Source organism: Necator americanus, chromosome V (assembly GCF_031761385.1).
Source record: "Necator americanus strain Aroian chromosome V, whole genome shotgun sequence".
Lineage (NCBI taxonomy): Eukaryota > Metazoa > Nematoda > Chromadorea > Rhabditida > Ancylostomatidae > Necator > Necator americanus.
In genome coordinates, this window is record NC_087375.1 from 14,022,168 (window position 1) to 14,046,391 (window position 24,224).

General features: G+C 41.1%; 8 protein-coding genes across 10 annotated transcripts; 4 read left to right on the forward strand and 4 right to left on the reverse strand.

Annotated features, from left to right (window-relative positions):
* Window position 1: 1 nt before the first annotated feature.
* Window positions 2–3,923, forward strand: RB195_013827 (uncharacterized protein; the record flags this gene model as incomplete). 2 transcript variants are annotated; one of them, XM_064203821.1, is made up of 2 exons in its annotated part: window positions 2–152; window positions 3,835–3,923. In XM_064203821.1, the coding sequence occupies 2 exons, from the start codon at window positions 2–4 to the stop codon at window positions 3,921–3,923; spliced, it is 240 nt and encodes a 79-aa protein (XP_064059702.1). The 2 variants fall into 2 exon arrangements, with proteins under 2 accessions (XP_064059702.1, XP_064059703.1); XM_064203822.1 differs by having other exon boundaries at window positions 26–152.
* Window positions 3,924–5,288: 1,365 nt separating this feature from the next.
* On the reverse strand, window positions 5,289–8,511 carry RB195_013828 (uncharacterized protein; the record flags this gene model as incomplete). Of its 2 annotated transcripts, XM_064203823.1 has the most annotated exons (3): window positions 5,289–5,538; window positions 6,840–6,911; window positions 8,504–8,511. In XM_064203823.1, 3 exons carry the CDS (start codon window positions 8,509–8,511, stop codon window positions 5,289–5,291), a joined length of 330 nt encoding a protein of 109 aa, XP_064059704.1. The 2 variants fall into 2 exon arrangements, with proteins under 2 accessions (XP_064059704.1, XP_013294184.1); XM_013438730.1 differs by lacking the exons at window positions 6,840–6,911; window positions 8,504–8,511 and adding an exon at window positions 5,599–5,690.
* Window positions 8,512–8,696: 185 nt separating this feature from the next.
* RB195_013829 (uncharacterized protein) lies at window positions 8,697–9,126 on the forward strand (the record flags this gene model as incomplete). Its single annotated transcript, XM_013449128.1, has 2 exons — window positions 8,697–8,794; window positions 8,871–9,126. 2 exons carry the CDS (start codon window positions 8,697–8,699, stop codon window positions 9,124–9,126), a joined length of 354 nt encoding a protein of 117 aa, XP_013304582.1.
* A 4,215-nt stretch (window positions 9,127–13,341) lies between these two features.
* On the reverse strand, window positions 13,342–13,751 carry RB195_013830 (uncharacterized protein; the record flags this gene model as incomplete). Its single annotated transcript, XM_013449129.2, has 2 exons — window positions 13,342–13,585; window positions 13,669–13,751. The coding sequence occupies 2 exons, from the start codon at window positions 13,749–13,751 to the stop codon at window positions 13,342–13,344; spliced, it is 327 nt and encodes a 108-aa protein (XP_013304583.2).
* A 5,669-nt stretch (window positions 13,752–19,420) lies between these two features.
* On the reverse strand, window positions 19,421–19,810 carry RB195_013831 (uncharacterized protein; the record flags this gene model as incomplete). Its single annotated transcript, XM_013449130.2, has 2 exons — window positions 19,421–19,661; window positions 19,728–19,810. The coding sequence occupies 2 exons, from the start codon at window positions 19,808–19,810 to the stop codon at window positions 19,421–19,423; spliced, it is 324 nt and encodes a 107-aa protein (XP_013304584.1).
* Window positions 19,811–21,551: 1,741 nt separating this feature from the next.
* RB195_013832 (uncharacterized protein) lies at window positions 21,552–22,690 on the forward strand (the record flags this gene model as incomplete). The annotated part of the gene is made up of 2 exons (XM_064203824.1): window positions 21,552–21,649; window positions 22,306–22,690. The coding sequence occupies 2 exons, from the start codon at window positions 21,552–21,554 to the stop codon at window positions 22,688–22,690; spliced, it is 483 nt and encodes a 160-aa protein (XP_064059705.1).
* RB195_013833 (uncharacterized protein) lies at window positions 22,349–22,690 on the forward strand (the record flags this gene model as incomplete). Its single annotated transcript, XM_064203825.1, has 1 exon — window positions 22,349–22,690. One exon carries the CDS (start codon window positions 22,349–22,351, stop codon window positions 22,688–22,690), a length of 342 nt encoding a protein of 113 aa, XP_064059706.1.
* A 585-nt stretch (window positions 22,691–23,275) lies between these two features.
* Window positions 23,276–24,032, reverse strand: RB195_013834 (uncharacterized protein; the record flags this gene model as incomplete). The annotated part of the gene is made up of 2 exons (XM_064203826.1): window positions 23,276–23,900; window positions 23,965–24,032. The coding sequence occupies 2 exons, from the start codon at window positions 24,030–24,032 to the stop codon at window positions 23,276–23,278; spliced, it is 693 nt and encodes a 230-aa protein (XP_064059707.1).
* Window positions 24,033–24,224: the final 192 nt, after the last annotated feature.

A 24,224-nucleotide genomic window follows, 5' to 3' on the forward strand; every position in this document is an offset into this window, starting at 1 on the left:
CATGCGCGAACGTGTACGAGCAGGTATGAACTGGTCTGGTTCCTGTGCTTTTGTGTTCTGTGGCTACATGTTTGCGACTTCACCGCCAGTTCCATTGACTCTCGCCATAGAAGAGGCGATCTGTTTACACCTCCCTTATTTTCCAAATAAAGGTAAACAATTCCCCTTGGAAGCTAATTGGTACTCTCTTCCGTTTTCTCTTAGATGATTGCATAAGTTTGTGTCCGATCCAAGGCAAGAATGCAGTCTCCATTGCTTCTTACAACTGTAAACCTCTCGGCAATCTCCTCAGTTCAATAATCCTAGGGTTTTCTTCCATTACGACACTCACAATATCGTAATCAATGTCAGAAGTTCGTCCAAAACGGGGATTGGACTTTCAAGGTGAAATCTCTAATTCGAAATCTACCAAACCACTTTTTAACTAGCAGGAACATGATCCAGATAAACCACAGTATCAAAAAATTCTGACAGACGTGTAAAAAATTGTCTGAAATACAAATCGACTTATTTGAACGCTACTTGGCGATGATGCGGTACAAAACTCAATGCATGCAAAAAAGTGAACAAAAATGCCGGAGTTCAACCAAGCAGTACATTTTAATGCCATCTATGAAGATTCGGCACAAACTTATGCAATCATCCTATCCTTTTCCATCCTTCTTATAGACTTTCAATGCACTTTTTCTCGTAGATTTTTCAGATTTGTTTTAGATTTTGATTTCTTTTTTCTGTGGGTCCCTATAGTACTCATGTTATGCGCTGCAAAAAAATCGGACATGGGGTGATCCAATACAATTAGTTATGAATCAATTGTCGCTGAGAGTAGATTTGCTGTGCGATTAGCCCTAGGACACCCGAAAGGCGACAAAGGAACGCAGTCGTTCTCAACAATGAAATAATTCACCTCATAGCCCTTAATTAACTCCATCTGGTCGCTTTTTATCATTTTCGAAATCGACGTCTGGTTAGCCCGAGGTTAATTACAAGCGATTATGTATTTTAAGGAATCTATCGAAACAAACGTTGAATATGTCAAAAAATAAAAATAATCGCTCATTTCTGTTGTCAAAAAATAAAAATAATCGCTCATTTCTGTTGTGTTACTGTACCTCTTTCTTTCAGACAAGTAGATTTATTGGATTATGTCGAGTGTTTTCTTTCGTAGATAAAATAGCTGTCTGCTCTGTCCGTATAACAATATCCATTTTACAAAATAATTGAGAAATTAGAAATTTTTGGATCTGATTTTCCATTTATTATAACGAGAACGCTGATGACATTTCACTTGAAATGTAAAATTTTGATGTGATGCGAACGTAGTGAGAAGAAAAACGCTGGATAGTGAAACGACTTCTTACGGAGAAAGAATTCGCAAAAAGCAGCGAACTGGACCACAGCACAAATGTAACGAAGCAGCCATCTACGCAATCTCTCGTGAGAACTCGTTCAACGATGTTTGCGCTCGTTGCGTGTACGTGCGTTTTTTTTGCGGTCTTATCGCCTGACCAGACTAATGAGCACTACTGGAAGACGCTTGCACTTGTTTATGGCGTTTTTCGTTCTGCACTTTGAAAAAATAGAAAAATCTGGTCTTCGGAGAAGAAAAATCCATGCGTTAGTGTGGTCGGCAATCATTCCAGTCCGGAAACATTCTAACTTGTTCTGGAGAGCGTTCGAAGGCTGTACTAATGGCCTGAAAGAGACGAGCGCCTCATCAAATATCATACTCTGACGGTAACGTTCCAGTTTTTTTTTTTTCGAGGTAATTTTAAAAAAACATTTACTCGAGGCACAGCACTGAGACTGTATGTATTACACCATATATAGATGTTATGTAACCGCGTATGCGATAACATTACAGCTTAGAGCATTATCCAAGGAATAAATGTATCTGTAGCAGATAAGAACACTTCTCTCCTGTTCTGAAAGAAATCGAGGCTCAAAAATATGAATCTCTCCTTCCAAGCTAGAGCCCTGCAATTCGCCTTGAATTCGTTCAAATAATGTTCCTCCTTCTCATATCTTTGATGTAATAAGTAGAAAGAAATTTCTGGAACCAAAATCAGCAATCATCAAAATCAATCATTTTTGCAGACGTATCATAACTGCTGTCTCTTCGAAGTCAAACCACCAAAATTCTTGAATTATTCCAAAGATAAGCACAGAACTGAAATGAAAGGAATACGGACACAGTATCCACATCATTGCTTATAATTATAGTCAGATAAAAATGACATGATGGTCGGTGCAGTTGCGTAAGCGACTGCGCACGAAGCGATGTGATGGTGCGCAGCGGTAAGGATTGGGGGGAATCCTTGCTGACACTATTTCTCGTTATAGTTCGCGATGCTCCCACTTCGATTCCAGTCGCTAACTCCACTGCACCGCAACGAACGCAGCCGCTTGTGCACCGTGCTTCATGTCGTTTTGACCCGACTATACGTCTACCATTTGTGTCGAGCGCTGATGGTAGTCGAGTAGCGCGATCATCCAGACGTGCGATCATCCTGACGCGACAACTATATTTGCTCCTTTTCCTCGCTCGTTTGGACCGTTGAATTATCCTAAACTGTTAAAGCAACTGCTTACGCAGCTGCATCGTGCTTCATTTGGTTTTCACCTAACTACATATGTATACCAGCAACATTTATTACCAACGACTTTTGTAAGCAACGAATGTGGTCCGCTACATAAAATTTGCACCATTCTTATTTTATTTTTTCCAGGTTCCAGCTACTAGTGTAAAAAATTGACACAGACTATATTCGAATGTGATCAAATTCACTAAAAATGGTTCTGGTTCAGATAAAGAAATAATTTTGCTGTATTGGGAAGAAAGGTTTATTAGATTAAAAAATGCTAGCAGTATGCATAGTTGCACACGTTTTGAAGAGGTTTTCAACTTTTTCCCTCCTTTTTAACACACACAACAGTGAGTGCCCGTCCAGCTTGTCATTTCATGCACTGATCACAACTTATCCTTTTCGCATTTACTGGGTGTGAACCATATATGTATAAAAGTGTGTGCACTTAGATGTTTGCCGGAAACCCTGCACTTTTGCGACTCTCACACAAAAGCGAAATTCCGTTCCACTAAACGTCCTGTTTTTGATGTTGGTTATCGTGATTGAATTCGATAAATTAGTGCATTCGCCACGGCCGATTGCATGCCCAACATTTTTTCACATTTCAATCTCGGGGGTCAGCACTATCTTTGAAATTTCGGAAAAATATTTCGATTATTTCCCCTTAGCATTAGGTTACCCTGAAGTCTGAGATTCTCATATTTTTCTGTTTTTGAATACTAATCTTAATTAATCATCTTCGCAATGGAGTTCTACTATGACAAAATGACAAGAAAAAAAAGAAAGAACAGGACGATTGGTTGTGATTTGAAAAAAAGTAAAACTGAAAAATTCAGCATAGCAGCACAATGAGATAAATGTGAACGCTGGAAAATTATAAAACTCAAAGTCACACGAGAATTCCGTGAGTACAGGTATAAAAATAAGGTGCACTTGATTGAGCACCTGTCAGCCAGCATATACGTGTACAGTATCACGATGTCGAACAAATCCAGAAAACCTAATCATTCAAAGGTTTCACTCTTTTTTCTTGGAACCTACTTCCCATTTGCTTGGAGTCGTTCCCTACATCTTGCAAGTTTGATGCTTACATTTCCACCTACAAACATAGTTCATACGTTTTTTTGTTCTTCTTAGCTTGACATTTTTATATCTTGTTTCTTATTTCTACTCGTATTATATTTATTTTTCTAATTCTCACGTGGAGAATGAAACTCCGTATCACAATTTAGTGTTTTTTTTACAGAATTCATGTCGATAGAGGGAAAGAAATTTACTTTAATCCAAGGGACGCTGTCACAGTCGACGTCACGTCACGTTTACGCTCTCTTTTGATTCGCCAACCAATTTTCCAACTACACTTTTTTGTGTTTACGGTGCACGTTCGATGGGTGTATGACCTCGGATTTTTTTTATAAACCGAGAAAATTAATAGTGGTCATTTCGATGCTAGTGTATCATTGATACTGATCATTCACTGATATGCATTCTGACACAAACGACGATCTGAGTTGTTGTGCAATTGCGTAAATGGTTGCACTCGTGGTGGGACCTTCGCTACATCCAATCAAATTGTAGAGATGAGTGCGGATCCTCAGTAACTCCATTTCGAGCGCAGCCGAAACATACGCAATTACACCGGGCTTCACCTCGTTTTATGTCTACTGTAGGTGCTGTGGCGGTGATCGCCGTACGTCACTCGGAAGCAACAACAAAAAAATAATGAAATAAAAAAAATAACGAATAATATACAAAAAATTAAAGGCACGTACAAAGATGTAGATATATTCTGATTCAACAAAGCGTTTATTACAGGGAGCACGTTTCAAATATTAGCACTGGAGAAAAGTGTTGGTCCGCATTTTTCCCGTACGAAAATTTGAAATTGTATGCGAGTTGTTTCTGCGGTAGAGATATAGATCTCAGTCATCTGCATTGGACAACATCCACACTGTATAAATTTTTTCTGTCTCCCATAATGAAATAATCAACATTTGGCGAGAAACGGCTAACGAGAAAAGACACTTGGAGTGCGTCCAAGCGTCCACTAGATTATATTTAAAAGCTTAACATATGAATGCTTCGGTTCTGTCGATTACACAACATCCGGCGCCAAAGAAAAGTGCCAAAAAGCTGTCACTCCACTGCTATCGCCTTATTTCGCCTGGAATCCTGCCATCCCTTGGCGCCCCACACATCCTGGTCCGCGGATTTTTTTCAACCAACGCTTTTCCCCAATGCAGCGAACTTACAAAAGCTTAGATGTGAAGCTGAGCTTTGCTAGAAAGCAAACGATTTTCTTCCACAGAGTTCCTCCAGGTTTCCCAAGAATAACGAGGAAAAGTTAATTAGAACAAAAGCAACATGTCGCAATGTCTAGTGTTCAGAAAAGCGATCAATGTTTGCTCAACCATAGATTATGCTGGAGCCGAGGAAACTCTTCTTTTAACTTTCTCTGAAAGATTTCGGTTTCTTCCTCATAACCGAATGCATCGATCGAAGCAGAATTCAGGAATTTCAAAGTATGCTCATGTTTTTCTTTGGGTGTTTATTATTTCGCCAGATTTCCCTTGTTTACCAGTAACAAACATTTGAAACGAACAACATTTGCCTGAATTCCTATATTTATTTCCTCAATATATATGCTATCTAGGACATCTAGGGTGACATAATATACAGAAAAGTAACACGGTATCTAAATTATTTTCCAACGGCGTATGAGTTGCCAACTGGTGGAGAAGCAAGGGGAGGACCTGCGTACGGAGCAGGAACTGGTGGAGGAGCAATTGGAGGAGAGTAAGCGGGAGGTGGAGGTGGTGGAGCAGCATAGCCACCCCCGCCGCATCCACCACCGATCGGTGGAGCAGCAGCTGCACATGGTGGTGGGGGTGGTGGTGGAGGTGGTGGAGGAGGTGCACCGCATCCACATGGTGGTGGTGGAGGAGGAGCGCTGAAATCGGACGTAAATTAAAACTATTTCCTGTGAGATTTGCTAGACCAATCTACAGACCATCCGCATCCGCCGCCACCGCCGGAAGATCCGAAGAAAATTGCTTCAGACACAGTGAATACGGCAAACGTGACGAAAGCGAGCTTGAACATGCTAAAAAAAATTCGCATCAGACAAAGAAGTAAGGAGATTAAAAGGATATATGCATACTTGGTGGAAATGCAGGAGATTGAGTGATTTGGTCTCGAGAACGTTTGTGTTTATAAAGCTAAGAACGCATCGAGTTTTTTGTGCGTAGATCGGTTATCCAAACTATCTCGAACACTCGAATACGGCGGACACATTCTCGTCCCTTTGTTTCGGCAGCGGCTAGTTCCCCTCACGTGCGTATCTGAGCAAATGACGCAGATTTTGTACCACCACACTGGAAAATTCAGAAAAAGAAATGCATTGTTATCGTTATTGTTTCTGCATATTGCTGGATTCATATGGTCCGTAAACACTGTGTTCATGAAAAATCATGGCCCATTGCAACAGTAACTTTTGAAGCGTGAAGAAACGGTAGAATAGGAATAGGAAGAAAACTATAACAGGAATAAAGAGTTTCTCGAGGAGAAAAAAAAAAGAACCAGAAATTGAACTCGGGTGGACGTACAACAAGATCATTGGGATAAAAATGGATAATTATTGAAAATTTTCTGACAGAGGTAAAGTTTGTTCCTTTTTCCTTTTTTCTGGTGCACCATTCGTGTATGTGAATAAACAAATAAATAAATAAATAAATAGAAAGCATCCATAGCAAAGAAATAAACATGCAAGGCGGTAATTTTCTTCGATTTGTTTTCTTGTGGATTTTCTTTCGAGCGTTCACAATCTTCAGTGATATAAGCTGAAGAGTTCTATTGTTTTCCAGCTGTTGTGAGGTTTCGAGAGCACTGCGTTACTGTTAATTTCAAAATATCACATTTAATGACTAGGAAGGTTTTTTTCGCGATATATGCACTAATTTCTAAATAATGCTCGTAGAAGTACAACTTGTCACCACTGTTGTGACCGAGTCATATATATTCGATTGAATACTCGGATACTCCAACCGTTCATTCGGTTAGGTCTTCAGAGGACGAAATTCAGACTATTTACCCGTTTACAATTCAAAAATAGTGTTGAATTCGAGATGTTCATGCTTTCAAAATCTAAATAAATTTGTTTATTCGAATTATTTGTTCTTTGGTGTCAGGAGTTACAATTGACATCGTTCAAATCTAACTAATTTACTCGAAAAGATCCCACTTTCCAGTTACCAACAGATGACATTTTTGGCTACAGTGGCCATATTCACTTCCTGAAGATCACGTGCCACTTGGTATGATCCTCTGCAGTGCGTCCTTGCAGATTTCTTTGAAGTATGCTAAATTTCGAATGATTCCGCTTTAATCTCTTCCGAAGAATCCATATTTCTAGCAAAATGATTTCCGGAGCTTTCTCGTCAATTGATATTTCAGGTGCATTAAAAGCTGGTCTCCACAAATACCTCCAACGATCCACTTCTAGATTAGGTTTGAGGCTAGCTCCCTATGTTGGTAGGTTTTTCTCACTTTTCTCTCCAAGAAAAAATCCGGCTAAGCCATTGATGTTGATATTTTGATAGGAAAATAGTTTCGGTTGTTCAATTTAGCTAAGTTTCAGAATACATAATACAATTTGTACAGTGTGCTGTAGACGCTGTAGATCAACACTTCTGGAAAATCTTCCACATACACCACACACTCTCGTCCGTTCACCTACAGGCCTTAGACAACAGGAAACAATCTTTTTCCGAAGATATATATATATATATATTCAGAAACACAGCAGTACGCGTAAACGCTTCAAAACCGCTGGCTTGTGAATGAGAAGTGCAGAGGCATAAAGAATTCAAAAAATAACAAGATAGCGATGAAAATAAAGACGAATGCTATAGGAATCTTACAGATTTCGTTATCAAACCCTCCAACGAAGACTTTCACTGTGAGTAGGTGGTGTATTACTTTAAATCTGTGTTTGGTTTGTTCACTCTTTTTTCTGTCATAGAACGACAGTGATCGTGCACGGTTTTGCAAAATTCCTGGAAATGCCCAGTTCGAAGAAAATCTTCAAAAGGAGCCAAAAATAAATTTTTCTCCTTTTTCGGGATTTTCTATGCCCAAGGATATTTTATGCACTCAACTAGCGCACATTTTAAATGACGATTGCGAGGAAAATTAACGATTGGAAGAGATATGGGACCTGTACATCACTGAAGACGGGCCATCTAAATGGATAAGTATATTGTTTCTGTGTGCTCGGGCAAAAATTTCCGAAAATTGCATGCTGAGGACTACAGTTGTTCATTTGCAATAAATGAATGAGTGAGTGAATGAATGGACTGAATGCTGGCAACCGGAACAAAGCTGATATTCGCTTTTTTATTTAGAGGACTTGTAAGTACTGTCTTTTCAGGAACCTAAGGGGATTTTCATGGATTGATCAACGCTCGCTAGCTATGAAGGATTGTGCATGTGTACTGGTTAGTTGTGGACACTCTTTGCATGAAAAACTGATGCCACTGCTGCCGAATAAAAATGTGGTAGGTCAACATTTTCTCATAAAAGTAGTTTTCAATAAACCACTTGTTGATTTCGAACCAAATCATTCGAATTATCCCGTGTTTTTTATACTGAATCCCAGCCTAAGTGCTTCTGACTCGAAAAAATGAAACACTCCTAGCGGCTCTTCAAAAAGTTAGTATTTCGACTCAATCTTTTGAGAGACAGACTCTCTACGGTAGGAACATCCGCTGTTCTCTCAAAGTACTTGACGAAAATGGTGGTTAATTATTAAATTTGGTTTTCTACACTTTCCTCGGGAGAATATAGCTGTGGTAGCCGCATTTTCGCGTAAATTCAGTCCATACAACGATACGTAATCAGTTCGCGGCATAGCTTACGATACCATCGGAAACTGGCTATTAGGAGGAAGAACAACTATAAATAGTTGCTGGATTTTCTACATGGCACATCCTTCGATCGTTCGAAGCTAAGCTCATTCCACTCTAACTGTACTGTAGCTACCTGAGCGGTTTACACTGTGCAGTTGCACATCCGTTCTGAACTACTTTTCACACAGTTCCTTTTTTCAGAATGTTCAAATACGCAGTGATTGCATTTTCCGCCATTGCTTTGTCTGAAGCAATCTTCTTCGGTAACTCCGGAGGAGGAGGAGGAGGAGGATGTGGATGGTAATATTTTATCTCTTTGCCTCATTATTCATCCATCTGCATCAATGTTTTGAAAAGAATACGACGCGAATTTCAGTGCTCCTCCACCACCGCCACCATGCGGATGCGGAGCACCTCCACCACCTCCACCACCACCACCACCACCACCATGTGCAGCTGCTGCTCCACCAGTTGGTGGCGGATGCGGAGGCGGCGGTGGATACGCTGCTCCACCACCTCCACCACCAGCTTACTCTCCTCCAGTTGCTCCTCCACCAGTTCCGGCTCCGTCATACGCCGCTCCTCCACTCGCTTCTCCACCAGTTGGAAACTCGTACGCCGTTGGAAAGTAGATCTAATTATTGCTAATATTGCCTTTCCAACTATCATGTCTGTAAATTGATGGGAATAAACTTAAGAATTCGCATCCATGTGCCTGTTTCATTTTAAAAGTTGTGAAGTGCACCCACATTCATTCTTCTTAGTTCTAAAACGAACAGTTAGAAATTTAAGACATTTTCTTTTTCGTTGTCATGGTCCAACTTGTTGGACGACCAACACCACTACACCCGGTGATACCAGCGGTGGAGGTGGCGACCAGCAAGATTCATGAGATATTTAGGTAGTTGTGCCTGGCGTTCCTCTGCTTTGTTAGGGGATACCGATTTAGCTTTGGTTTGATCTGGTCCCACCGTGTCGCCTCTAGCCTCAGAACACAAAAAACTTGATGGCGTCTACCTTTTGCCTGCGACCTACTTAGTCAGTTGAGGTTGTGACGGAATCTAAAAGTTGTCATCTGGTCCCTTTAAGAAAGGTTTTTTCGGTTAAGTTCATGCTTGACCCTTGAGCCTTCTGTATGATTTCATTGCCATTTATTTTGATGGCCGATGTAGGTCAGTTGGATTGCGATTTCGCGCAGAAAGCAACCAAAGATCTTACTTAGGATAAGAGGTCGACTTGCAGTGGTTCTTAGTTGCTTCACTGCTTACTGACCAGAATTCTCTTGATGAGCCGCACGGTCTGGTGGATGGTTGGAAAATATGCCACCCGATTATATAGCCTTGTCGAAACGACATGGAGCGCCGTGCAGTTACGTAAGCGCTCGCGATCAAAGCGGCGCCGGTGGGGACATAGCGGTTGGGATCGGGAGGGGACTTGCTAGCGTCGCTTATCGCAGCTGTCCGAACAAAGCCAGCGATGGTCCCTCTCGATTGCAGCCGCGACACACCACCGCCCCGCTTCGATCGCAGCCGTTTACGCAACACCATCGAGCTTCAGCTCTTTTTGACAATCGAAGAGTTTCACGTTGTGAAATAAGTTGAGAGTTGTCTTTTCCTCAGCATTAATCTTCGAGCATTCGTGACTTGTAGGCTAGAACTACTAAGAGAAAAGTGGAAGATAGTGCTGGAACTGATAATGCTTTCACGTCATCAAACTCTCCAGACCGGTTTAATGAAACTGACTAACTGAGTTATGTCGTGTAGTACCTTCAGCGAAAAAAAAGAACCAAAAATGGACTGGGAGACGGCTTTTCCTCAAAGGCATCACCCCACGAATCTGAGGTGGTACGGATTTTGGTGAAGTATTCGTATACGGCATAGGAGATTATGGAGAGGGGGGTGATTCTGTACATTTCTTCCTAATTGCCGTAAAAAACGGCCCGGGAGATGCGGCGCGTGCACAGGACTGGCGCGCTCCAATCGAACTCCTCGTAGAAAATAGAATAGAAAGGAACGCCCGAAGCCGTATCTTCCGGGCCGTTTTTACGGCAATTAGGAACAAATGGATGGGATCACCTCTCTCTCCATAATCTACGATCCGGTGTACGGATACTCCACCTGAAATCCGATTCGTGGGGTGATGCCTTTAATTCTCATTTGACAGTTGAGAATGAGAGTTTCGTGTCTAGGAACAATTTCGGCACTTCAGGTGCAGTTTGATTTCGGCAGTTCTGAAGTCTCCCCCTCCTCCAACTCCCTTTTCGCCAACGTCTTCTTCACTCCTGTCTTTCCCTTGAAACGGCGGCGCTTTTCAGGCCACCTCTAACGAACATGAATTGTTATATTATGTTATATTGGGGATACCATAAAGGATAAAAAGATTAAGTTTCTGGCGTTAATCAATCCGCTTGGGATGCGCCTCCACGTTCACTTCAATTCAGAATCGTTTCAGTTTTACGAACGCGTGACTGACCTGTACAACGACTCGCGGTGGCTACCCGATGCGTCAAGTCGGTGTTTTTATCCTCACAGACAAGTATGGTACCAATTTATCGACCCCGGAGGGATGTAAGGCTTGGTTGAGCACTAGGGCGAATTCGAACCTAGGATCGATCGTGCAGGAAGCAGAACCTCCAACCGCTACACTACACCCACCCTAATTTGCTGCATAAATTTAAAAAAAAAGACAGAATTACTTTAGCGTGGGACAACATCGGCGAACTATGTTCATGGTCACCATCGTCGATAGCCTCTAAGGCCCAAATCCGATTCAATTCCACAGGGTGCGAAAAGATGATCTCGACGATTCCCTCTGGCTCTGCCACACTTCTTCCCCCTCGTTTCCCGCCATCGGTCGTTTCAGTGCTTTCGAAGACAACGCTTCATCCATTCCCTTCAAGTGGTGTCCCACAAGGTTATCTGCCCTGCCTTGATATTCCGCCTGTGCGGTGAACGGCGCGAACGGGAGGAAGCGGAGCAGGATGGTCAAATGAGCGATGGAAGTTTATTAGAAGTTGTCGATCATTAACATGCGAAGCAGAAGCCCAGCATCTTGACATGGGATTTTTTTCTTTTTCCTTGGAAATTTTTTCATGGCTAACGTTTAAGTGTCGTCGCCTTCGTCCAAGCCTAAGTAACTTCACGTGGCTTACTTAGGCTCGAACCGAGTTAGCGGACCTTAGCGTGACGGAATCGTTCTGCTCCGTTTCATTACACAAGGTTGAAGTACATTTGGTCTTCGAACGATGTGGGAGTTCGGATCTGACGGCTGCGGTGACCCTTACGTCGTGGTAGGGCGGTCATTTAGCACTAGTTCCCGAAATAACAGCTGGAATTCTTTCTGGGAAGTCGTGTGCCGGATATCACATAGAACATAACACTAATATGTGAATTGCTACCATATACATTGTTGTATCATTACATTATTCTACCGTTTACATAATTATCTTCAGAGTTGTCTATGAAATCAAGTTTACTGCACAGTAATTAGAGTAATTCCTCGCATTGCCCAGGATTCGTGTCCGGAACAACTCCGAACACTCGGCAGACACTCACTGGCTCATCAGTAATGGAACTAAACCTTTATCTTGCTACGTATCGTGTGCTTTCAAAACTAACCTAAAACCTTCAAATGCAATGATTCTGACTGGAGTTGAGTAGTCATAAATCCGTTTTATTTGGTCTGCGAATGATGTGGAAACGAATGACATCATTCTAGTTAATGATGTGATTTGTGTGATATGCAAGTAAATTTGTTTTTTTTTGCTGCCACCGAAAAAATTGATTACTTTTGGGTACCCCTTATAGTTGTGTTCATTTTCCCAAACTTTTCATAACGTTATTGAGAACTTTTCTCACAAATCAACGTGAAAAGTAGGAAAACCCGTTTCATATTTGTTGGAATTGTACTCTCATCATGCAACGTGATCCTGGTGGTTACAGAATTGTGACCCATATTGAGGTATGCTTTCCTGAATTTTCAAATGACATGATAAAACGATTCTAGAGACCTGAAAGAGTGAAATATTCAAGGCGGAAGTTGTGAACTGTCGAATTACGGGCAGCAACGGAACCAGTGGATTTAGGGGAGGATCTTAGGGTTATGTCTCCATATCCCACATAACTCAAAGTGAAGAACGAAGCTTTTTTATTCGTACCAGTTCACAAAAACATCGGATAAATATTCCTACACCTAAATCAATTACTTTTCGGTTAGAGAATCTCGTTTCTCGATTTTCTAGGGTGATTTCCTTTTTTACCGTTCCAGCAGTACCAACAGTTCTGAAGCCGGCACTGGTTCTGTCTTCGGCACTAATGGAACGTAAGGAGTCTGCTTCCGAATTGGAGGGGGAGTGAAGGTATTTTTGAACGAAGTTTGGTAGTTCAGGAAAGGTGTTTTACTTGTTTCTATATTTCTTCTACGAATCCTCTCTCTTCTTTACATTTCTCCTCTCTCTTCTTTTCCTAAATTTGATGATTTGCACGATAATTTGGTGGTTTGTTCGTCACCTAAACACCCTGAAATCGCTATTCAAACGACTCATTTCTCTCTTAGGTTGTTTTTTCTCTTTTTCTCATTTGCGTCTTCTCAGAACACTCCACAGCTCTTTTATTTTAAAACGTCTTTAATTCGAAATATTTAAAGAATGATTCCGACAAACTGTCTTCCACTATCATTTGAAAATTTTATGGAAGCAATGTGATAGTAGCGTGTGTGATTATCTGAAGAACGCACTGAAGAACACGACTAGAGCAATGCGTAGGATGCGTTAAAGACTTCCATTAAAGTTAATATAAAATTTATCTCATATACAGACAAAATAGTTTCCTCGAATCCATCATCTTCATTTACTTGCCACCGAGAGCATAGGAGTTTGCTGGTGGTGGTGGTGGAGGAGGAGCAGCGTATGCTGGAGGAGGAGCAGCGTATGCTGGGGGAGGAGGAGCAGCTCCGCATCCACCTCCGCAAGGTGCTGGCGGAGGTGCACAGCCGCCACCGCAAGGTTGAGGTAGAGATATCTGTGGAAGTTGAAGAGGTGGTAGGGGTGGAAGTCCACCGCCGCAACCACATGGTGGTGGAGGTGGAGGAGGACTGAAAAAAGGAAAACATAATGGAGTCGTATAAAAAAAATCTTGTATTTGAGAATATAAAACGTAGTTTAAAAAAAAGCTTACGCGCATCCACAGCCACCACCACCGCCTCCGAGGAGGAAAGCGCTGGAGCATCCAAACAAGGCTAGGAGGACAAGGTGTCGCATGTTTACAAGGAAGCAAATCTTAAATTTTCCGCTTCCGATGCACTTTTATATGAATAGCGAGCATGATCGAACTAATGTTATCCACCCACAACAACGCTCTGAAATCAAAACCTGCTAGACAGAGATTTCGAAAAGCGTTGAAATTTCGAGAGAGAGTCATACGGTTAGCGAAAGCGATTTGCGACTAAAAATCATGGCGCGTAAGAAAACCGGGCTCAACTTCAACACAAAAGCTTATGAGGCATGTGACGGCAGAGCGAAAGTGCTGACATTTCTGGTCAGATGCCAAAATTATTGAATGTTCATGTGAAAAACATGAATATTTACTTCGTGTGGGCTGAAACATTTTGTTCTTCTGAGAATTTGAATGGAATCCTCGCTGAAGACATTTATTGGGACGTTCTGGATGGCTCAAAGTATAATATTTATGGAAGTATTTTTATTTCACAATGCAGCCATCCCATCATCACGTTTTCAATGTGATTTCTGAGGGTCAAGTTGATTGGGTTCAATTAGTACTAAAAAGATTAGTGAGAAATTAGTTAGTGTACTGTAAGCCTAGATCTCCAAATTCTTAGTGGTGTCATATTTATGATCAAATTATTCTAAAGAACTGATCCAGTCAATTTTCCAGTTAATGGACTCAGATATGTCACTTCTTTCATTAGAGAAAATCCTAAAAACTCAACTCTTTACATCAAATTTCTTTCAATCTTCTGATTACCTGATGGATCTATGAATTTTCTTGAATAGCTCAATCTACTTACTCATTTAATCACTAAGTTAAAAAGTTAAGAAAATTTTTATTTTTAACTAATAATTGCAAATATTTATTTCTTTCTCTTTCCCTTCTTCTGACATATGGAGCCTATTTCGGTCACTGAAGCTCATTCGCTAACGAGGATACTGATAGCTTTTGGTCGAATCTCTCTTTAATTCGTTCCGTCATAGTACCTCATCTCCCAATTACTTCTGAATAACCTCCTCTTGCTAAGTTCCTCATCTTTTGGCAGGTTTGGTCTTGACTGCCGCTTGCCTAGACTGTGGTGGTCAGTCGTTTGAGGATCACGAAAGTTGGTGAACCCTCCTGCTTAAGGTCCCCCGTCAGATTCGCTTCTAGTTCAAACGTGCTCCTTATGTCTTGGCTAATTCGGCTGTCCAAACCCTGATGTTTCGATAACTGGATCAATGGTAAGCGCTCTGGATGGGAGAGTAGATGTCACAAGAGGATTCTTCACCTTCTGGAGTAGGAGAACGACATGTTTCACATGTAGTACTGAAATCCGCCGCAGAAAAAGACAGCGCCAGTCTTCTCTGGCAACAAATTGAGTTCCGGTTTCATTAAAGTTTGTAGTTTCTTTTTGTTCGTAAGATTCCCTGAATCAGACAAAGTGTGTTCCATTTTTTTAGACTTTCTTTTCTGGTGCACCATTGGTGTATGTGAATAAATAAATAAATAATAATAATGAATAAAAAAAGAATAAATAAATAAATAATAATATGTGCAACATATGTACATTAGTATCACACAATATATGAAATAGACTTACCACATGCCAATTTTGCATATTAACGTATTAAAACCTCTCAGCTCCGTTCTTTGCCTTGAGCTATAAGTAGTGCACAACTACTCCTCAGATGCTCATCTAAATTTACTGACCCCATAACTGCAAGGTAATTTTACATACGTATTCAATTTCAATAAATATTTTACTATTCAAGCCACCAGAAGCTTTTCACTGATGGATTAGGGACCTTTTTTTTGGAATATGATAGATACAGAGAATTGCGGCAGTGTTTTGATCTATTTGTGATCTATTCGCATCAATTCCCCTTTTCATCATGTGAATCCAGCGTTTCTCATCCTAGCAAATTACTTGACCTTTCACTTCTCTCCTGAAAATGAATCCAGGGGATTTTTGCTATTTTTTCACTTTCTCCTAACATGAGCAGGAACAATGCACTGATATTTCTATTCCTACCTTCATTCCTTCTTTCCTTTCATTCTTTCAATTTTGTTTTATTGGAAGTCGAATTATCAATTAAAGGTTACGTTCGACATCATCTTATCAAATATTCTAGAAATAATGATAACTTTAGACCAGCTCGTTGCCTTCGGAATCTTCTCCAGTTAAGTTTATTTCCCTTATTTTTGCTGGACTAGTGCTAGAAAACATTCAATGATTGAATTGGGCACTCATCAAAAATAAAATACCAAAAAAGATCTCCTCTCCCGAGATTTTCCTCAGTGTTTTTTTTATGGAATTTCCATACACTTCCCCTGAAAGAATCACCTCAGTCCGCACTCCAGAATGACGCCATCACAAGCGCAGCCATTCCGTAAGCGATACGTGCTCGAGGACCCAGGAATTCTCACAGCGCCGTTGTAGACCGGATTCCGTCTGCGGCCGCCGTCGCTCCCACGTCGAAACCAGTCTTTAGAGCGTTTAGAATAGAATACTACGGAAGTTAGATACTACGGAAGACCATTGAAATTCCCTTAATTTTTAAACTAAAAATGATAAGATTGTTTTTTTTTGTCACCAAAGGAGTATACTTTACTTTATGTTTCTGATCCCTAAAGGTGTATGATTTTTTTTCACTCTACTGATCACTGAAACTGTAAAGCAAAAAAGAAGGAAAATTCTATCTTTTCCCGTTCTTTCTTTCACCAACAGCTATCGCCTTTTTATCAAAAACGAAAGTTTTGAGAAAGACTGCAAAAATGCGTTTAAGCCTAGGGTGCTACCGTTTTAGACGAGCGAAATTTAGCTCTGCCTCATTTTTTAGAACTATGTATTTGTTAAAACACATCTTTTGGAAAAACTGAACTGTGCCATATGTTTTGGAAAACTTAGGATGTGCCGTAATTTCATTGAGAATGGTAGCACTAGGGGAATTTTCAGCTGTATTCCATTCAGAGTGAACAGTCTCAACTACGGCTACACTGTAATAAAACTGTATTTCCATTGAATTGTTCGAAATCTTTTCGTTTCTCGTTCAAGGACCATATGTTGTGTTCTGTATTAAGGCTTTCCGACTTGTCCTATCCTCCAATATTAAACAAATATAGATCACTGCACACCGATATTTCTTCTCTTTTTCTGATGCATCATCGATTGATGTATATAAATAAATGAAAAAATGTCGGGATGCATATTCATTCAACCAAGAATAGTGGATATCAGCTTTTATTTTAATTGAGGTTTTGCACAAAACTGTGAGACGCTTTTCTGTGCTTTCGACCAGTGATTAATGAAAGTTTGACTTTTTCTGCTGCCGTCCCACATTTTCAGCCACCGCGTGATCATAGCGCAGGTATTTCCCTGTCACCGGATGAATATGAGATTGCCTGAGTTTTTCCGTGTTTCCAGCAAAATGTTGAGTGATGCAAAACGGCGCCAATCTTAGCCACATCGAAACCGCTCGGGTTTTCTAGCAACGCTCTTGTTTTGCTATTTAAAGATTTTAGATACCGATGAAAATGAAATACAATGCCGAGAGGTGATGGTTCTTTCTCCTCACAATAATATATGGTTCTATTCTTAGTAGATCACATAAGAGAAGAGTATCCGAGAAAACATTTTGTTTACGTGTTTATTCCAGAATTCCTCCCGAGGACAGAGAGTCCACCTTTCGCCTTCGGAACCGTGGACTTTTACGATTCACGCTTAAGAGAAGTTGGAATGAGGTACATAACCAAATGTACAAATATTTGCCGGCGGTCCTCCTCGAATCTTCCCGTTTGACCTACACTCCTTTCCTTTTTTGAATGGAAGCGTGTTTCGCGGTCGTGCGTGTAAACATAAGTCCTTTAATGCATCATTTCTGCGCTACTTCTTTCGAACTTCTCGGTTATCCATGCATCCGCTAGCAGTGCTGTGATGAATCCACCACAGATCACACCCAACCAAAGTTGTCTTGCAGTTCACAGCCATAATCGCCATTGTTCGCATGTGCTTTTCATTTCATTTAACGTTTCTTTTGTCATTCATAGCTTGCGAACTGGAACATCCCTTGTAAGAGAGAAGAAATAAACTTTCGTCTAACAACTTAGGGAGAAATTTCCAAATTTCTGTCGACAAACGTTCCAAACTTACTTACTGTAACAAAGATTCTTTTTCCTGGTGGAACAATGCTCACTTTTATTCGGTTCTGCTTAAACGTTGAAATAAAGCGTACTTGAAAAGTTCCCGACAAAGTTCTCCTCAACGTAAATTTCTTCTTCGATTAGAAGAACACAGATACATGCAATTACCTTATTATTTATACACTATTAAAATGTCATTAAATTTTCATAAACGTTGCACGAAAAGGTCTTACGCCCCTAAATATGCACAATCGTTCTTCTATCTTCTTAGCACCGCTGCTTTTGAGATCAGTCAAGGAATGAAAACGAATCGAGTATTTCTAAAGAAATGAAGAACGCTCCCTACCCTTGCCGACGCCCGTAAAAGGATCAGCAGCCACAGTAGCCCCGTGAAAACTGAACTACGCAACTAAGCGCTACAATCAGAAGAACACGCCCGCTTCTGCTTTTCTGTCGAATCCTGAGAAATCCCGTTTATGTAAGTGCATGCTGCGCCGACATGAAATGGATCTATTTAGATCAATCACGCTAAGCGATAGAGAGTCGTAAATTTAAATTCCTCTCCTCACAATGGCTGCGTTAGTGGTAATGATATGAAAGCCAGCGCTTATTGTTCTCAGACGGCTACGATCCGCAGATTTTATTAGAACACACTTGAAAACTTCCATTAAGCGCCGAAGTGAGTGAAGTTGCCACCATAGTTAACTGGACATATGGTTGATGACCTTGTTCCTTTAACTGGTAGATGACCTTCCGGGAAAACCTTCGAGGTTTTCCGTAAGAAAGTGGCTGCAAGGTTAATGTGTTGAAAATTGTTGATTCTTAGAATATCCCGTTATTTTTCAAAATTAACCTTTTTTACTGTTAAAAAGAGTTCCTCACTACATTTATTTTGAATGAAGTCGACGGAACTGTAAGAGAACCCCGGAGCCTGGAAAATATTAGAGTTTTTATTGAAAAAATACACCCTTCGTTTAAATGTTGTTGAAAATAATCCCGTTATCTTGCGAAACGGATTTAAACCATGAAAAGTTTCTTTTAAAAATACAATTGCGCACAGTTCAATGTGTTTCTTTCATTTTCTCAGTGATCTTGAAGTTTTTCCCCGAAGAAAATGGCTGCAAAGTTAATAAGTCACTGAAAATTATTAATTTTTAGAAGCATTCATCAACTTCCTTTTTGTTTTCTTTTTTTTGTTAAAGGGCAATTTCACTCAGATATTTTGCACAACTCCTCTCTTTCATTTCACCACAATGCAACGGTCGCTGGACTCAGCTGGTAGTCTCTGCAAAAGAAAAAATTAACCGGTTGCTGTGTAATATGAGTTCTTTCTACTTATCACATGGATAAGAAGCTGAACTCAGAAACTCGGTCAAACACCAAGACTGGAGAATGATTTCTCCCTAAGAATTTTCTTTGTTCCTCTGAGAAGATTCTCGTTTTGCAAGTTGAATAAAAAGGGCAATTCGGTACTTCACAAATAACGCAGGAATAGATGGAAAATACTTTATTGTGGAACATATACATAGACACGTTGAGTTTCCTGAGTTGTCATGAGTTTTGGCCTCGGTCATTTCATTTACTTTCCAGGAACTGGATAAGCACCGACTGGTGGAGGAGGAGCAGCGTATGAGGGGGGTGGAGGAGCATAGACGGGTGGTGGTGGCGGTGGGAGAGCAGCTCCACATCCGCCACCGCATGGAGCAGGAGGAGGAGCACAACCGCCTCCGCAAGGTGAGGGCAGGGATAATTGAGGCAGTTGAATCGGTGGAAGCGAGAGTCCACCACCGCAACCGCATGGTGGTGGAGGTGGAGGAGGACTGAAAAATCGAATGGAATGAAATAGGCAAACATTAACGTTGGTTATGATAAAGTAGAAAACTTACGCGCATCCGCAGCCGCCGCCGCCACCACCGAGAAGGAAAGCGCTGGAGCCGGCCACCAGTGCGATCAGTACGAGATACTGCATCGTGAGTTGCAAGATCTGTGCTGGAATCTCGTGAAAAACGCCTTTTTATACCTATAGGATGTCTTTGTCGTTTCCTATGCGATCCCACCCATTTTCAAACGTCAACGACGTTGCATCTCTTCTCGTATCACCGGAATCGGCTAGCTCAGCGGCGCGATAAAATCAAAAATTCTCAGACGTATTCGAGAAGAAATAGAAAGTGGTGATGGGCTGCGAAATAAAAAGGAAGGTGGACCCAATAGAGGTTCTTTAATTACGATTGAGAAAGAATTCATTATCAAGGTGAATATAAAGGAATGTAGGAAAAGAAAATATGACGTCAAAATCAAGCGTCCACTCATTTTGCGAGTGAAGAATTGGAGTCATTTCCAACGCAAAAAAAAAACCACACTTGAAAAACAGAATGTGATCCAATTTTGATTTTTAACGGAGGGATCCGTATCTAAATTTAAACCAGCGCTGTGCGTTACGCTGACATCTCAGATACGAAATGATTTAGACGAAAACAGTTGCGAGGTGGTTACTTGCACAAGTTCATCACAAATATCAAATTTTGGGTTCATCAATTTAGCTGCGCTATAAAATTGTGATTTGTTTCATAACTTCTAAATGACCGAATCAAGAACGGTGATCGAAAACGATTTGATCACGTCCATCAGAATTATCGAATTGAAAGCGCGACCATAGCTTTTTTCTCATTTCTCCGAACAAGCTAGCATGCAGTTCTACTATTTTGACAAACGAATGTATGAATTCCACAAATAACAACTCGAAACCTCAACGTTCCGAATTAAAACTATGCGAAAAAAGGCGAAAAATTGCGACAGGTCACCCACGACCAAAAGCTTCAAAGTGTATTTGGTTGTTCGAAATTCTAATTCTATGCAAAATTTCCATGTAAATTTTGAAAAAAGGCTGATGATGTGGGAAAGTTCTATGAGTAGGTGGAGATTGGTGCAATTAGAATCTTGGTATTTTCTATACATTACGTTACGTTGCACTCTAATTATGCTAGATACTATACTCTCCACTTGGTTATGGGACCACACAAAAATCACACCCTGCAACTAAGCCCAAACTTTTGATGGCAAGGGGTTTTTGTGATGAACTACTCATTTTCTTAGGTTTTCATGCTTGGAGTTTAAGTTATTAGATTCAGCTTTCCCGAAATTTGTTGGAGAAATTAACGTTATTCAGGAAAGCGCATTTTCTCCTGAATTTCTCAAACCTAGCATTCTTATGACAAATTTCTGTAAATTCAGTAGTCAATGGAAAATTTTCTCTTTATTCGCCATTTTTATTACTATTTTTATTTGGTGCTACTTTATTTTCTTACCTATGTAATAATAGTAGTACGAAGTATAGTAAAAGAAAATAAAGACGTCAAACACAAAGTTGGGAAGTTTTTTTAGAATTATGTGGATATTTTTCGTAACGGATTTGAAGTCCACCTGCGAACAGCATAAATATTTTCTTTTTTTTTAGCACACATTTCTGAAAGTATTTCGTTTCGCTGACGCATACACAGGTTCAGTGAAGTTTCCATTCAAGGACACCCAGGGGATCCTCGTGTATGACCGAGCGTGTCGGATTGGACGCATGTCTCCGTTTTCGTGGAATATGGAGGAAAGCGGCGAAAAAAGTGACATCGTTTTAGAACCTAACAAAAAAAGTTGTCTGTCTCCTATAAGAAGGGATAGCGAAGCACTGGCGCTATCAGAGTCAGCTTCGTTCTTCACAAATGCGGCTCCTTATTCTGCTATTAGCGTTCGTCATAAGCGGCGCGGAATCGTGCATATTCGGAGGAGGATGTCCCTGCCCGTGCCCATGCCCGTGCCCGTGAGTCTCACATTCATTCCAATCCTGCACATGCTATTTCATCAGCATTAATTATTTGAATAGTAATAGTTCACTTTTAAAGTTCCTTGCTTAATGTTTTTCGTTTACCGCTAATTTTACGTTTTTTAAAAATCATATTGCTTTTCAAACGAATCGCTTTAAAAAAAGCGGAAAAAAAACAATGATCCTCGGAGAAATACAGTAGTTATTGTAATGTTACATTTTCTCAATGAAAATATCCTTACGATACTGCCGAGACTTGAAAATTCTCTAGAGCTGCAAGATTTTTGAGAATAGAGAGGCTCTAAACTGTGGTTGCACGTATTTGAATAGAAAGATTATTTTGTTCATTACGCATTTGTATGCTAGCTGTTACCCTTGTATTTTCTTGTGTAAATGTATTTTCGTAATTTATACGAAATAGAACCGCTCTTAAAGCAAATGCAACTCAATGCATATGGTTCACGAGTTTTAGCCATAGGTGTCGACGAGATTTCTTGGGAATTTGATAGATGAATCTTTTAAGTGAAAAACTTTGATAATACTTACCACTTGAGCTCGATGAAAAGAACAATCTCTTTGAAACATCCTTTAAAAAAATTCTACAAAACAAATACGGCGTTTCAAATCTCTCCTTCATAATCGCGATATTTCAGACCTCCCGTGCCTGCTGGTGGCGGTTGTGGATGCGCACCCCCAATGCCCGCTGGTGGTGCATGTGGATGTGGTGGAGGACTTGGTTTACCTCCGTTATCGCTTCCACCACTTCCATCACTTCCACCACTTCCACCACTACCGTCATTGTTCCCGCAGCCATGTTGTCCGCCTGGAGCTCCTCCACCAGGGCCTTGCGGATGTCCACCTCCACCACCGCCACCCATTGCTAACCCCTGCATACCAGGAGGAGGAGCCGGTTGTGCACCACCACCAGTCGCTGGTTGTGCACCAGGAATCGGCGCCGGCGGCTGCGGTGGAGGAGTAGCGCTTCCGCCTGCACCGCCACCGCCTCCAGCCGTTGGTTCTTATGCTGTGGCTGGTTAAAACAGCTGGACGTAGATAACTTATTTATTTGTATATTGGTTACGACCTCATAATTCTAGGGAAAGTATTGCAGTTTTACATATGGTAAGGAGAAAATCTAACGCTATTCACACCATCATTTTGAGATGATTTGTTTGTTTATTGCTATGTAGACTGGAAATACTTGTCATAATTTCATGTGAACTAAAGAATAGTAGTTGTTTTCGTGCTCTTCCTCATCTTTCGACTGAGTCGCCTGTTTCAGTGCTTCTAAGCAGATTCCTAGCACGAATCGTAAGATCTGAATCTAATCTGATTGGATTATCTCATCATGTCATTAACACACAGTGTTTGAAGAAGTCTATAAATCGATCCTTTATGCAACATCTAACCATGAATAAAGTGTTTATTTGAAAGTCAACAATACCGGTGTTTATTTTTAACTGTACGAAACATATGCCGCTAAATAAAAGCAAATGAGCAAAATCTCAAAGTCAACTGTACAAGTTCGGCATGAATACAAATGAAACGTCGCTATAAAATCATTTTTCCCTGCTCCAACGATAGGAATGGTACAGAAATCGGCGATGGAAACTGTATGACGGATTATGCTGCTGCAGCAGGTGGGAGAACGTAAGATGGGAGACCAGATGGTGGTGCTGGAAGAGGGATTGGTGGTGGAGGAGGAGCTGGTGGTGGAAGAGGAACTGGTGCTGGAGGAGGAGCAGGTGCTGGAAGAACCACTGGTGCTGGAGGAGGGATTGGTGCTGGAAGAAGAATCACTGTTGGAGGAGGGGCTGGTGCTGGAAGAGGAACTGGTGCTGGAGGAGCAGGTGCTGGAAGAAGCACTGGTGCTGGAAGAAGAACTGGTGGTGGAGGAGGAGCTGGTGCTGGAAGAAGGACTGGTGCTGGAGGAAGCGCTGGACAGCACGGTGCAGGAGCAGGTGGTGCACAACACGAGGGAGGAGGAGGACCTGGTGCAGCACAACATACTGGTTGAGGAGGAGGCGGTGGCGGAGGCGGCGGTGGTGCTGGGCAGCACGGACAACATGTAGGAGCTGGAGGAGCTGCGCATGATTGCACAGGAGGAGGTGGTGGTGGCGCTGCACAGCAAGGTGCTGGTGGTGTGCAGCATCTCGGAGCTGTAGGAGGAGCAGGACTCGTAAATGGACAAGGAAGCAAGCATTTTATGGCTGGCGGTAACGTTGGTAAAGGTGGTAAATAAAATGGTCTAAAATAAGAAAAATTAATAAATAGTAAAAGCAGTAAATAATAAAGATAAGTAACTCGCTGACCCCCATCGCCAACTTGTTGTTGATACAATAAACAGCGGTAACAGTATCAGCTGCGACGTGATAGCCATTATTTCGTGCCTTGCGGTTGTTCCACTCAACTATTTATATCACGGCTTCAATTTTTTCTCTCCCTTCCCTCCCACTCGATCCTAAATCTCGGCCAGTTAACGGAACCTTTACAAAAAAACGACTTCGAAGCAAGCCTATAATGAATTTATTATCCTCGTCACGCCCATTGCACGAACAATCGCTCATATCCA